This window comes from Chanodichthys erythropterus, chromosome 20 (genome assembly GCF_024489055.1).
Source record: "Chanodichthys erythropterus isolate Z2021 chromosome 20, ASM2448905v1, whole genome shotgun sequence".
Classification (NCBI taxonomy): Eukaryota; Metazoa; Chordata; class Actinopteri; order Cypriniformes; family Xenocyprididae; genus Chanodichthys; species Chanodichthys erythropterus.
In genome coordinates, this window is record NC_090240.1 from 19,627,243 (window position 1) to 19,640,910 (window position 13,668).

Sequence of the window (13,668 nt, forward strand, 5' to 3'; positions counted from 1 at the left end):
ACAGATAGTAACTCACTGAGCTAACTGTCCAATGTGGATGCTCATATCAGTGTGCATTAATGGCTCTGGAGCAGGAGCTTAGCTGGTTAGCATGGACCATAGTCTTCAGATCACGTTCGTCTGGCATCCTGCACCAGTTGAGCAACTGCCAGTAAGATGAATGAGAATGCTATTGCTAACCTTTCTTTAAGTTTTATAGACCTCCTTGCTCTGAAGTCAGTGATGTCATCATCAGTGGGTGTGTCAGAGGGAATGTGCTTGTTGGCTCTGATGAGTAACAGGCCTTGGTTATGGGCTGAATGTGTGTGTGGTCTGAAATGATTACAAATGGGCCGGTCTTAGAGGGCTCCGCCTACACTGTCTGATCTGTATCTGAGGTTGTCTGGAGATGACCAAGGCCTGTCACCACCGGCCCCTCTTTGTAATCTTTAATCAAAATGTAATAAGCATTCAGGTCTGGCTTTATTCTGCTTTGGAACGCCCAGTTTTCACAACCCAAGCAATTCCTGATGGATAAAATCAAGTGTCGCCATACTTTTTTATTTTTTTATTTTGACAAATATTCTGCTATGCTTAGAAATGTTAGACATAAAATGGGTTGTGAATGCCTTATCATGTTGACTTTTGGCCTTTTGCCTGTTTAAAAACTATAGCTTTATTTTAAAATAATTGGGTCATTATGTTTTTGATTTTACCTTTTGTTGTCACATGTGACACTAGTTGCAACAGAGATAAATCTTTTTTTCTCTGTGTGTAGGAATTTGGCTTGTTGTCCTTCGTGAGCAGGTGCTTTATGCTAATGTTAATTGAGTGAGTCAAATGATTCTAGATACCAGTCTCAGCTCTCTACTGTAAAAGTCATTTACCCTTGTACAATCACTCCCATCAGTGTATGCTATGTTCAGCACATACTCCAATCTCCAGAATTATCTCCATGCCCCAAACGAAAGAGCACAGAGAGTCACACTGTTGTTTCATGGCCTTATCAGGTAGCTGTAAACTCTTTGTTAGGACCTTGCTCTAGGCTGGGATTACAGTCTTCTCAGTGAGCTGTTTTTTTTCTCTCTCCATCTTTTCTCATTCTTTAAAGGTTTAACTCCAGTCCATATTCTCCAATATTGTCTTTTATAACTTTAGACATCCAGGCTTCTGAGCAAATTAAAAATAGAGGTGTTATAGAACAGATAGGCAGGGTGACTTTGCCTTTAAGAAGCACTGGGGACATGGGGGTTTGCCATTTGAAGTGTACATCTTTGATTTCTGGTCAGCTTGTGCTTTAGACACAGGTCTTTGTTTTATATTCACAAACAGAAGTCCAAGCTTTCGTGGGGTTCTCAGACAAATTGAAAAGGGTTCAGGTTATAAGAAGCGCACACTTGAGAATCACATTCCTTGAATAAAGTATAAGGCTTTGTTGAGCACAGTCAATGTAAGACATTTTCAAAGGTGGCTTAGCTAGACAGGAAGGACAACTAAAAGTCAGTGCCTCTAAACTGAAACCCACTATTCTGCAAATTTATCGAGGATGCTTTCATTAAAAAAAAAAAAAAATGTCTATAAAAAATATCTGTATATTTTCACCTAATGTAGCAACACGGAAGTAAGCTATTTTCTGTGGTTGTGTGGGCACTTCCGATTCATTTGCCGCCATAGGTAAGTAAAGGGAAGAATAATAAAATGCTGTAAATGGTAATAAGTCATTTGCACTACAAACCAGTGTGTTTATGATTATAATAATAAATTAAAATAATATGATAAGTCAAAGTTTCGACACAATCAAGTTAAATGGCCATGCCCGCCATTAAGAATAAGGTGAATAGACATACTCAAGTTAGAATAACTAATTGGCCATATGTTTGTGTTTATTTAATTGTATATAATATCTGAAACAATTCCAATACTCTTTGCTTTCTTGCTCTCTCTCCTCTTCGACGGCAAACTGACACACACCACACCACTCGTATCGTTCGCTCCGGTTAAATAGTGTTGTTACAGGGCCTGAATTTCGGCACTGGGTTGCAGGTATTCCGCATAATTTTACTAATTCCCTCAGTTTTCACTCTCACAACACTGGTCTATATAAGTGGAGTGCACATATAGCCGCCTCTCAAACAGCTCTCAAGTACCAAATTGAGTTCTTTTTTGTGGCTTATTGCGCTTGAAGATAAAATTATGTCAAAATGCCCGTTTATGGATCTGTGCATACGCTCTTAAAGTGACAGCAGCCAAATATACCTGTTGCTATCATGTTAATCAAAGAACAAAAGACAAAGAGAAAAACACTCACTTTTCTGAATGCTGAATAACTTTTGTAACTTTATTTATAAGCATTAATCAATAAGTCTTCTTCTGCCGAGAGATCTCATAAAAAGGCAAGTGTCTTACAATCGTAACAGACAGGTGTGCGTATGTATACACTAGATTTGTTTTTTGTTCAAAGGTTACATGCCATTTGTAGGATGGTTTGTATTTATTTGTGAAATATGATGTAGGCTCATTTATTTATATTTGTAAAACAAAATACATATATTTGTTACTCCTCTGCGTTTTCGCTCAAACTGACCTTTGTATTTGCACATCACTTTCTGTTTGTTTGCGAGTCGAGTTTTCCTTTGCAAAGCAGATCATGTTTGTTTGCAAAATGCTGGATTTGTTTGTTTAATTATGGCACAATATTAACTCCATAGACCTCCACTTTGTTTCAGGGTGATGATGAATGACTGAGGGAGATGTTATCCCTAATTCAGCTAAGGTATGACTAGGGATGGGCATTTTTCCAAAATATTGTATTCGAATATTTGGGCTCGTAAAAACGAATATTCGAATATTCATTTATTTAAATGAGGTTAAACGAGAAGGACGTTATTGTTTTATATTCATCAAGATTTTGTTTACGATTAGGCAATATACACAACAAAGATAATAATACATACCTGTGTGCTAAGCTAAGTTTCTAACAGTAGCACTTTGTTTTGTGTTCGTAAATATATCTCCCTCGACGAAACTTAAAGGAAGCATATGTCTCAAAATCATTTTGCTATCAGATAAGTTATCATCTTTGCTTACTCGGGGATAACTTACAGCTGCGCTTATCTGTCATGAATGCAGTGATGGACAGCTGTGTTTCCTCTCTGGTGTTTAGATTTCATGTGCTTTCTCATTATGTTGGTGATATTATGATAACTGTTTCATTAATTAATTTGATCAAAAGTAATTCCATTTTGAAAGATAATTTTCATCCAAGTAATTCCAAACTTTGCGAGGCAGACGTCAACATTATGTTACGATCAAATAAAATAAACTTGTTAAACACGCTCCACATCGCCACCTGGTGCATTTAGTTATAACTGCGAGTTTTAGTGCTTAGGATTTATCATAGATTCAGTGCATTTACGGCCAGGAAAGCAACATAGTAAAATTCAAATAGTATTTTTATTTTTCGAATATTAATCACAGAACGAATATTCGACTATTTGTGCACATACCTAGGTATGACCCTCATATTTAACCTCTTCCAGTCATACCACCCTATGATTATAACATGAATTATAGCAAGTAAAGAAAATCTGATCTGGCTTTGCTGACAGTGATAAGTGATGTTTTTGTACTTTTATTCATTGAATAAAATGTATTATTTTGGGTGTGGAAGAAAAGAAGGAAAACTAGAGATCTGAAATATGATTATGTATTTTATTTAAGGCCATATTTCTCAGTACAAACAGATGACAAAATCCTATTCTTTGACATAAACAGATGTCTGCAATATCAGAGTTGATTGTCTCACAACTAAGGAAGGATGAAAGATTCACAACTGGACCAGTTTAGATGATGCCACTGTCATTTGAGAGAAGCAAATATCTTTCTCGCTGATGTGGAGAAAGAGGCCTTCACACCAGGGTTATTTAAATTTTGCATAACCCTCCGACAGTGTAACATAAACCATCAGACCTGGAGATGTGTAATTGGCTGCAGCATATGTGTCTTGATTTGTCATCAGTGACACGTGCGGCAGCGGAACACATGGTGACGTGTAAGCGCATTAGCTTAGAGGAAATCGATCTGATTTGCAAGCATGCTCATAACCAAATTTACAGGATTTGGTATAGCATCACATTCACAAATGATAGACGATTGTTTGTCACAATTACAGCCTTAGGAAAATGGTGGGGGTGTTTTTGACAGTGACTCAGGCATATTATGTCACATTTTTGACTCGCTGTTAGGATGTTTGTTATGGATTAGATATTCCCTCTTTGTGCTGGTGTTGAAATGTAAGTTGAGCTTACAAAGTAATGAACATGAATTTGAGGCTTTGTGTACGTTCTTGTTTAATTATATTCATAAAACATTAATACATCTGAACAAATTAAAAATAGACATCTTATGCATATTTTTTTGTTTGTTTGCTTCAGTCGACAGTTGTCTACATTGTAGGGAGGCCATTCAGAGGGACATTATATAATAAATTAAGTCCCATGGGAAGAAATTTATTGCATTTATTGTGTATTGCATTATGGCTGCCCCCGACTAAAGATTTTTCTAGTTGACTGTTAGTCATTAATTTAAGCCATTAGTCGACTAATCGCATGTTTATATTAAATTAATTACTTAAATATATACTGAGGAAAATACTAAACCATAATGAGGGTTTTAGCGCACACATAAAGCTTGCCACAAAGCACAAGCATAAGTAATGATTATGAATGTGTTGGTGAAAAAGCAAGGAGACATTTTAATTATTTATTAATAAGCTAGTGTTTTCTGAGTCAGTGTCGGCTGCAAAGATGAAGTTGATATTGCTGACTCGCCATCTCCGTAGTAGTGATCGACCGATATTGATTTTTTTAGAACTGATACCGATAATTTGTGTGTTTTATGTGCCCGATAACCAGTATGCAGAACCGATATTTATTTACTTCTGTTTTTGACACGAATACAACACCACTGAACTGAACAAACCATTTTGTTTATAACAATCACTCTCTCCTTGCATAGAAAACAAAACAAATCTTATTTATACACCAATAAATAGACAGGTGCACTGTTACTAAACTGTTTTTTGTTGAAAATTAGTAGTCTCTCCTGTTCATTTTAATCTTCATATTACAAAAATTATTTTATTTATTAAAAGCATCAGCAGCAACACTAATGTTAACAATAAGCAAAATAAATGTAGAATGTCTAATGTTTTCAAATGGAGAAAATAAATTAAAGACAGGAGTCATATGCAGAAATGTAATACTTCATTTTAAACTACAATTTTAGTAGATTTATAAGCTGTTTAATTGGCTAACAGGTGAAGAGTAATTCGCTGGTTAAAAATGTTAAATAACTGAATAATATTCTCTGGAATATTGGAATATAACAAACAAAACATTGTATTTTATTGCATTTCTTAAATGGTATGTTATATCAGAATTATTAATAAGGTTTTTTTATTTTAGATTATGAAATATCTGCTGACAAAGCGCTGTTTATCTATGCATTTACACAGAACTATACTCAAACTGAGTTCGCTCGCAGAGATAATAAATAATTCATTTCCATAGAGTTGGGTTTACTTCGATGTTTTTTAGCCAATTAATGGTTATATAGTAAATTTTTATATAATTACTATGTTTTAAACAAGTGAATCTTGTTTTTGGTGGTCGTGCTGGAGCATTTCCGGAGCATCATCCCGCTGAGTGAACAGCAAAATGCAGACGACTTCACGAGACTAATGATGAGCATAGACAACAGAGAGAGAATTAAATTCAGCGCTTTTATTTCCAACATGTGCTCATTCATGGCTGTATTCATGCAAAGTTATATCTTTATTGGGACAAGACTTGACAGATTTGACAGCTACATTTCAGGCATTTATGTAACACATCTAATTTGTGCATTAATGGCTGTTATGTTATGTAATGGCAGAAAAGCAGGTAAGTATACTTTACCTGTGATGTACCTCCCCTTAGATGCGCTGTAATGGTGATACTACATGCAATTCTCAAAACACCCACAAGGTGGCGGCGTTTATCCGTAAATCCGATATTACAAAACCGATATCCGATTATGGTAAAATGCTTAAAGGTGCCCTAAATTGAATTTATCTTGGCACAGTTAAATAACAAGAGTTCAGTACATGAAAATGACATAGTGAGTCTCAAACTCCATTGTTTCCTCCTTCTTATATAAATCTCATTTGTTTAAAAGACCTCCGAAGAACAGGCGAATTTCAACATAACACCGACTGTTACGTAACAGTCGGGCTGTACGCCCCAATATTTGCATATGCCAGCCCATGTTCCCAACATTATGAAAGGCATTAGACAAGGGCAGCCAGTAACGTCTGGATCTGCACAGGTGAATCAACAGACTAGGTAAGCAAGCAAGAACAATAGTGAAAAATGGCAGATGGAGCAATAATAACTGACATGATCCATGATATCAGGATATTTTTAGTGATATTTGTAAACTGTCTTTCTAAATGTTTTGTTAGCATGTTGTTAATGTACTTTTAAATGTGGTTAAAGTTACCATCGTTTCTTACTGTATTCACGGAAGACAAGAGATGTCGCTATTTTCATTATTAAACACTTGCAGTCTGTATAATTCATAAACACAACTTCATTCTTTATAAATCTCCAACAGTGTAGCATTAGCCGTTAGCCACAGAGCACAGCCTCAAATTCATTCAGAATCAAATTTAAACAATATAACAGTATACAATACTCACATAATCCGAAGCATGCATGCCGCATGCATGACGGACACTTTATAAAGATCCACATGAGGGTTATATTAGCTGTGTAAACTTTGTTTATGTACTGCTCAGGGCAAGCGCGAGCTCCGTGGGCATGGAGCACGAGAATTAAAGGGCCAGTAGCCCTGAATTGGCTCATTTATAATGATGCCCCAAAATAGGCAGTTAAAAAATGAATAAAAAAAAATCTATGGGGTATTTTGAGCTGAAACCTCACAGACACATTCAGGGGACACCTTAGACTTATATTACATCTTTTTTTTTAAAAAGTTCTAGGGCCCCTTTAAATATCGGGGAAAATATCGGTAAATCGATATATATCGGTTGATCTCTATTCCGCAGTATAGTGAATGCACCTATAGAGAGAATTGCAACTTTCATACTGATTACATAAGCAGAAAGTATTTCTTTTCGATTTGAATTTGTTTAAAAGTAGATATTTCAGCCTTTCTATAGATATTTTTCTCTTGTCTGTAAGGCAAATAGTTTATACGCTGAGTTTTGGTTCATTTTTGTGACACGCACCAGTTCAGGGAGACCGAGATGGCAGAAAGCGCATCCTGTTTGTTTTTTTTATTTTATAAAAACATTTTCTTGTTATTGTGAGTTTACACAAATATAATTAGACCCTTTACAGTTTTGAATGATGTATTACCAAATATATGACCAAAAATTTGTATTTTAAGTTGTTTATGCTGTGTTCAGAAAAAATGCAAGTGATCGTGCGGCGCCTCCATGTTTTGAAGTAAGCACACTATACATTAGCTTCTACACTCTGCATGAACATATATACATACGTATATGTGCACATTTATCTAGGTTAATGTTACAAAGGGCAGTCATGTAAAGTTTCTACTACTTACATGTTTCAAACGATAAGACATATTTGAGGTTGATGGATGATAGGTGAATGTTTGGATTTCCTTTCTGTAATTACCTGATGGAACCCCCGTTAAAGGGATAGTTCACCCAAAAATGAAAATTTGATGTTTATCTGCTTACCCCCAGTGCATCCAAGATGTAGGTGACTTTTTTTTCTTCAGTCGAACGCAAATTATGATTTTTAACTGTAACCGCTGCCGTTTGTCAGTCAAATAATATCAGTAGATGGGAACTTCAACTATAACAGTAAATGAAACTTGCTTAGACAAATCAAAATTAAAACCTGCGGCTCGTGACGACACATTAATGTCCTAAGACACGAAACAATCGGTTTGTGCGATTATAATTATATAAATTATATTTATATAATTTTTACCTCTAATACACCACTATGTCCAACTTCGTTCAGCTTCCTGTTAGTGAGGTCAAAAAACGCGTTCTGATGACGGAAGTTATGTGTCACCCATATACTTCAATGAGAGCGAGACATCACTTCCGCTGTCAGAGCGCGATCAGACCTCACTTGCCGGAAGCTGAACGAAGTTGGACATAGTGGTGTATTAGAGGTAAAAAATTATATAAATACTGTTCGGTTTCTCACACAAACCGATCGTTTCTTGTCTTAGGACATCAATGTGTCGTCACGAGCCGCAGGGTTTAATTTGGATTTGTCTATGGAAGTTTTTTCGACTCTTATTGTTCAAGTTCCCAATCACTGCTATTATTTGACTGACAGACGGCAGCGGTTGCAGTTAAAAATCATAATTTGCGTTCGACTGAAGAAAAAAAAGTCATCTACATCTTGGATGCCCTGGGGGTAAGCAGATAAACATCAAATTTTCATTTTTGGGTGAACTATCCCTTTAACAATCTGTCCCTCAGGAATGTCCCTTTTTTTTTTTTTTTCTCAGACTAACCGACTAATAAAAATTTGGTTGACTAAGCCTCTTCTAGTCGACTAATGTTTAATTGACTATTAGGGGGCAGCCCTACATTGCATATACTCACTTCATTCAGGAAAGAATTTCAGCAGGTGTCCGGTCAAGCCTTTTTTCCTTTCATTCTCCTGCTATCCTGCAAGGGTTTTAGTGGAATGGAATGTGAATGTCATGTGGGTGCAGGTGACAGGCGAATGTATAATCAGCAGGTGGTCATATAAGGTGATTATAATTGGACTCAATTTACAGTTGTAGACAATTTCATTGTAATTTAGTAATTCTACCCTGAAAGTGAACTTTCATTTAACAATGAAATTTAAATGGCAGTGATTTGACTGGCCTGCCAAGCCCTTAGGAATGGGAACGAGAGACAGACAAGATAAGAATGGAAGAAAGCCTGATATATAGCCCTGCCTTAATTGCCCCTGAACAAATTGTATTCCCTTTTTCTTTTATCTTTAGCCAGCATTTGTGCTTTTTACTGTTCTTTTGAACAGTCAGGATCAGGGTGGCTGTGCACTTTATTGGGTAGTTAAAGTCTTAATAAAGCTTAGCATCAGTTTCTCTTAAGCCCTTGAGAGTGGACTTCCACACCTGAAATCTGATGATTCTCATCACAGTATGTCACTATTTCTTTTTCCATTTTTTTTTCTCACAGTACGCTTGGCCCATTTAATTCACATTTTCATTCATCTAACGTTTTTACCTTCATTCTGCAAGTTGCTCATTAGTCTCTCTTTGCAGTCAGAATAATTGGCGGCCATTAATTAATGATCCTTGTTATATGCTCTATATGAAGAATGTAGAAGAACTGCAGACGATAATCTAATATTAAATCACATATAGTGGTTATTGTATTCGTGCACTAAGCCTTATATATTAACATGATTGCATGGGTCTTGATTAATGCATCATGGGTATTGATTAATGACAGAAATGCTTTTACTACCACCTATCTCTAATCTTTATTGCATGCTTGTTTTTTTGTTTTGTTTTGCAGATGAACATGGACATTTGAAAATATACCTGCCCAAAAAGCTGCTTGAATGTCTACCAAAATGCTCCACGTTGCCAAAAGAGAGACACAGGTGGAACACCAATGAGGTAAGGTCACCTCTCTTCGCCATCTGCTGCTGTCTTTTTTTAACTCCTGCTGACTTTATAGAGATAAAACCTCGTTTATTTTAAGCAGTGAAACGGACACAATGTGTTAATAGAAACCTCTCTAGGGATTCTGCAGTCAGTTCAGATATTAACAGCAACTGCGTGATTGCCTTATTTTTGTGGCGGGAGGAAGTTGCCTATTTTCCGTGCTGTGCTTGCAAAGGATTTTCACTCAGCGGACATAGATTGAGTGTTTTAGGAAACAGCAGGTTCATAAAGCTTTCTGTATATACAAAGATCTCGTTTTTACATTTATGCAAATATAAATTTGCAATAGTTTATGATCTACTCATAAAACATTTATGTTTTGGCCTTCAATATTTTAGCTCATATTCTGTTGCTTTTTTGGTAGTGAACTGCACAGCAGTTTGTAAGTTAAAACTCCAATGTATATCATTTTTGCCCATCTGTTCTGGCATCACTTTTATTCACAGATGTTCTAATTCCCTGGAAATATAGACAATATGTGATTATTTATTTATTTTTAACCAGTGTGACGAGAAGAACCGATAGACATTATAGTGCTAATTCAAACTGTAGTTGTGGAAAGCTTAGTCCTGACAATTGTAATATTTTCAAGACTCCTCGAATCCTTGAAAGTTTTCCCAGGGGTCAGAGCACCGTGTGATCATATATTAACAATTCAAGGAATCGAACAATATTTTATGCAAGTTGTTTAGCTTGGTTCAGTTGTTTATTGACTTTCAGTAGACGCTGACATGCTATTTCAGACCCCTCTGTACCACTGCATAGAAGCCCTGCTATCTAACAAAGCCATATACCTAATAATCTACATGAGAATGTGTTTTAAGTACGTTTATCACAGCCTGAAGGCATTTCAGACACAATGCATCAAACAAATAAGAAAAGATAACAAGCCTCTTAGATTTCGGTATTGAAAATGAAAATGTGAAATGTTTTTATTTGTATGACTGTGGGTGGAAAAATCAGAGACTGTTTGCTCCAGCTGTCCTTGACCTATAGGCCAGCCATTTTAAATTAGTTCATTTCTTTTCAGTGCAGCTACTTTATCATTTAATGGAAATGAGATGGTGACTTGCTTGATTTTCACATTTTATTTGTTGTTCGTGTTCAGTCTGTTGTGCGGCGTGGCTCCCTCTGTGCGGAGGCTGTGGGGAGATTGAAACTAAACATTGTTTCACTGCCGTAAGCTAGAGGGATTTTAAATGACTGAGTTTCTCTAAGGAGATTCATAAACTCATAGCTCAGTGAAGGCGATGCAGTTTTATTACAATTGATCCCATTGAAGCACGCATGGGTTTCACACATTAAGTGACAGGCATCATAAGAGAACAGGAGACAAAGAAAAACCTTGTGTGTGCTTGTCAAGTGTTTTTGGGTTTGTTCTTTCGTTTTTCTCCCCCTCAAATTAATGACATCCTCTCATGCAGGCAGGTAAAGAGAGAGATGAGGAGCGCTATGGTGGGTTAGTGAGCCTGCTTGCCTCGCTCAGTAATATCAAAACGCCTGCCACAGCCACATACATAACTCACATGTCACCTTTACATCAATTTCAGCTCTGCCAAAAGTCCCCAGTGACAAATCACTGACGTGGCCCTCTTAAAGGGATATTTATGAATTGAATACACTGCTTTATCCCTCCGCGTATTCTTTATAGAGTGACAAGTGGCTTTTTTGAAGGGAGAGAGGTATGGATCTGAATGACAATGCTGAAATAGACGTTGAAAGCACCAGCCGTGGAATGTTTGTGTCTTGTCAGATTTAGCTCTGAATGTTTTCCCTCTGCGGTTCTGGTAACCAGAGACTCAGTTTCGTTTTGTTGAATAGTTTGTCTTTGAAGTGCAAATACGGCATTGTGGGATATGGTTGATTGTTTGGCTTTATTTCCATGTAATATGATGCAATGCTCAGAGAAGTAAAAACTGAGATTTTGAACTATGTATGTGCACTTGTCATTCAAAGGCTGTCAGTTTATATCAGGCATTCTGTGTGTTAGTACATATTTGTGGTCTGCTTTAGATTGATACAAGTGAACAAGAATATTGCTTCAGATCAGCAGCTGCCTTCCTAATTGAAGCTGATTGTTTAACGCGGTTGACCTGCGGTGTTGCTCTTGCAGTCAAAATTAATTAATGTGCTTTTTGGAATTGATTTAAAAATGTCAGCACTTTTTGTGTCATATTCGTCCTAGTATGTGTGAAGAAAAAGAAAGGTTTACAGAAAGAAATCATGAACTCTGTAATATTTCAGAAAGTTATTTAATGGTTTTTCCCCCAATTCTTTTTTTAAAGGAAATAAAATAGTATCTAATTTGTGTTAATTTGTGCAAATGGCACTCATAATGGGATAGAAGTGCATATAGCCTATGAAGACATCGGGCAGAAGGAGATTTTTGCAGCAGTGCTTTTTACTCACCTCACTTGTACTTCTCTTCACACTAACACAGTGCTTTTTCTTATTTTAATCCCATTACACTTACTAAATAAAAATAAATTCAGTTATAAAATAACAAACCTAGATTCTATATTTCTCAGTCTGCATAAAAATGCTTGGAAAATACATACTCTAAACCCAATGCAAATTTGAAATAATGAAATATAATAACATTACCAACTTTTTATTGACTTAGTCTTCTATGTGTAACAAAGATTTCTAAAGTGAGTTATTGTTATAATATTATAGTGTTTCTTCAACTACAGGCACTTTTATGTCCCAGTGTCTGATATTTTTCTTTTTTGTTGCATGAAGGCTACTTTGAAACTTTTAACTATGATTTTATTTTTCACTACTTTGTAAATTCTGTATAGATGTTTTTTTATTCTTGTTCCAGACTTTCAATTTATGAAAATCTATAAATACTACATTTTAAAATGCAAACAGACTAGACATAGTTGCTGTTGTTGTTGGACATTGTTCGTGGACAAAATAAATGAATGTGAAAAGTGTTTTTTTAAGAGTTCACTGTGGTAAAATTGGCCACAGTTAAAGAAGCACCTATTCATGATAATGCGAAATGATATCTAATGTTGTATGAGTAAAAAGGGATATATGATCCTTAATGAAGACAAAAACGGTTGTGAAACACAGTTTTAGATTAATGTCACCAGCATTGCATTTTCAGAGCAGAGAAAAGGCCATTGTTTTTGCCATGTTTTTTTTTCATATTGTGTGCATCAGGACGGTCTGTACAATTGGTAGGAGCAAAGACAACCTTTCCCAAAAAGCAAGGGCATTTGTGTGTCATGTGTGCCAGACAGACACTGAGGCTAGTGTGAGTCACTGATGGCAGACTGAGAGGTATTAAGCAGTCTCATTGCTGCTGATTGTGTGACTCTTACTGAAAGTGACACCTCCTGTATTTCCTCAATATCCCTCCTGCTGCTCTTCCCGCTTTTCTTTCTTGAAATAATGTCTTCGTAATTATGAGGGTTCAATTTGAGTTTATGTGGACAGGAAATATACAGGATCAGCCTCAGAAATTTGTCACCTCACATTATGTTATGAGCTTTGTTTTTTACTCTCACAAAGTCTGTTGTTTTTTGAGTTTCCCTCATGTAACATGCAATTCTCCATTTTGAAGTGCAGTCAAATTCGGATGACAGCGTAACTTCTCATGCTGTCCAGACAAGTCAGGCTAGATGGAGTACAGCGGTCATGTGGGAGCCCATCTCTCCTCTACTGGATGTTCAGCGCTCTAGGCCATATTTATATCTGTTGTCTTTTCCATTCATAGGGAGAATGTTAGTTGGAATAATTTCAAGCATTTTCTGGAAAGTTAGATAAACCAATCTGCTCAAAATGAGGGAGATGGCAAGAGGAGGAGGTAAGCATGTAGGTGGTTTAAAAGAGGTGATATGCACAAAAGGCATTGCTCTGCTTTTAAACTGTCAGAGTGAGATTTGAAGACAATATGGGTCAAGGAATGACAGTTTATTTAACTGGAGCAACCACGGCACC

At 36.3% G+C, this 13,668-nt stretch overlaps 1 protein-coding gene across 1 annotated transcript in view; it reads left to right on the forward strand.

Annotated features, from left to right (window-relative positions):
• Positions 1 to 13,668, forward strand: part of camta1a (calmodulin binding transcription activator 1a) — a 443,175-nt gene that overhangs the window by 23,451 nt on the left and 406,056 nt on the right. The window contains exon 3 of the mRNA XM_067371128.1: positions 9,566 to 9,669. Within this exon, the coding sequence (XP_067227229.1) occupies positions 9,566 to 9,669 (104 nt within the window). The remainder of the gene's footprint in view (positions 1 to 9,565; positions 9,670 to 13,668) is intronic.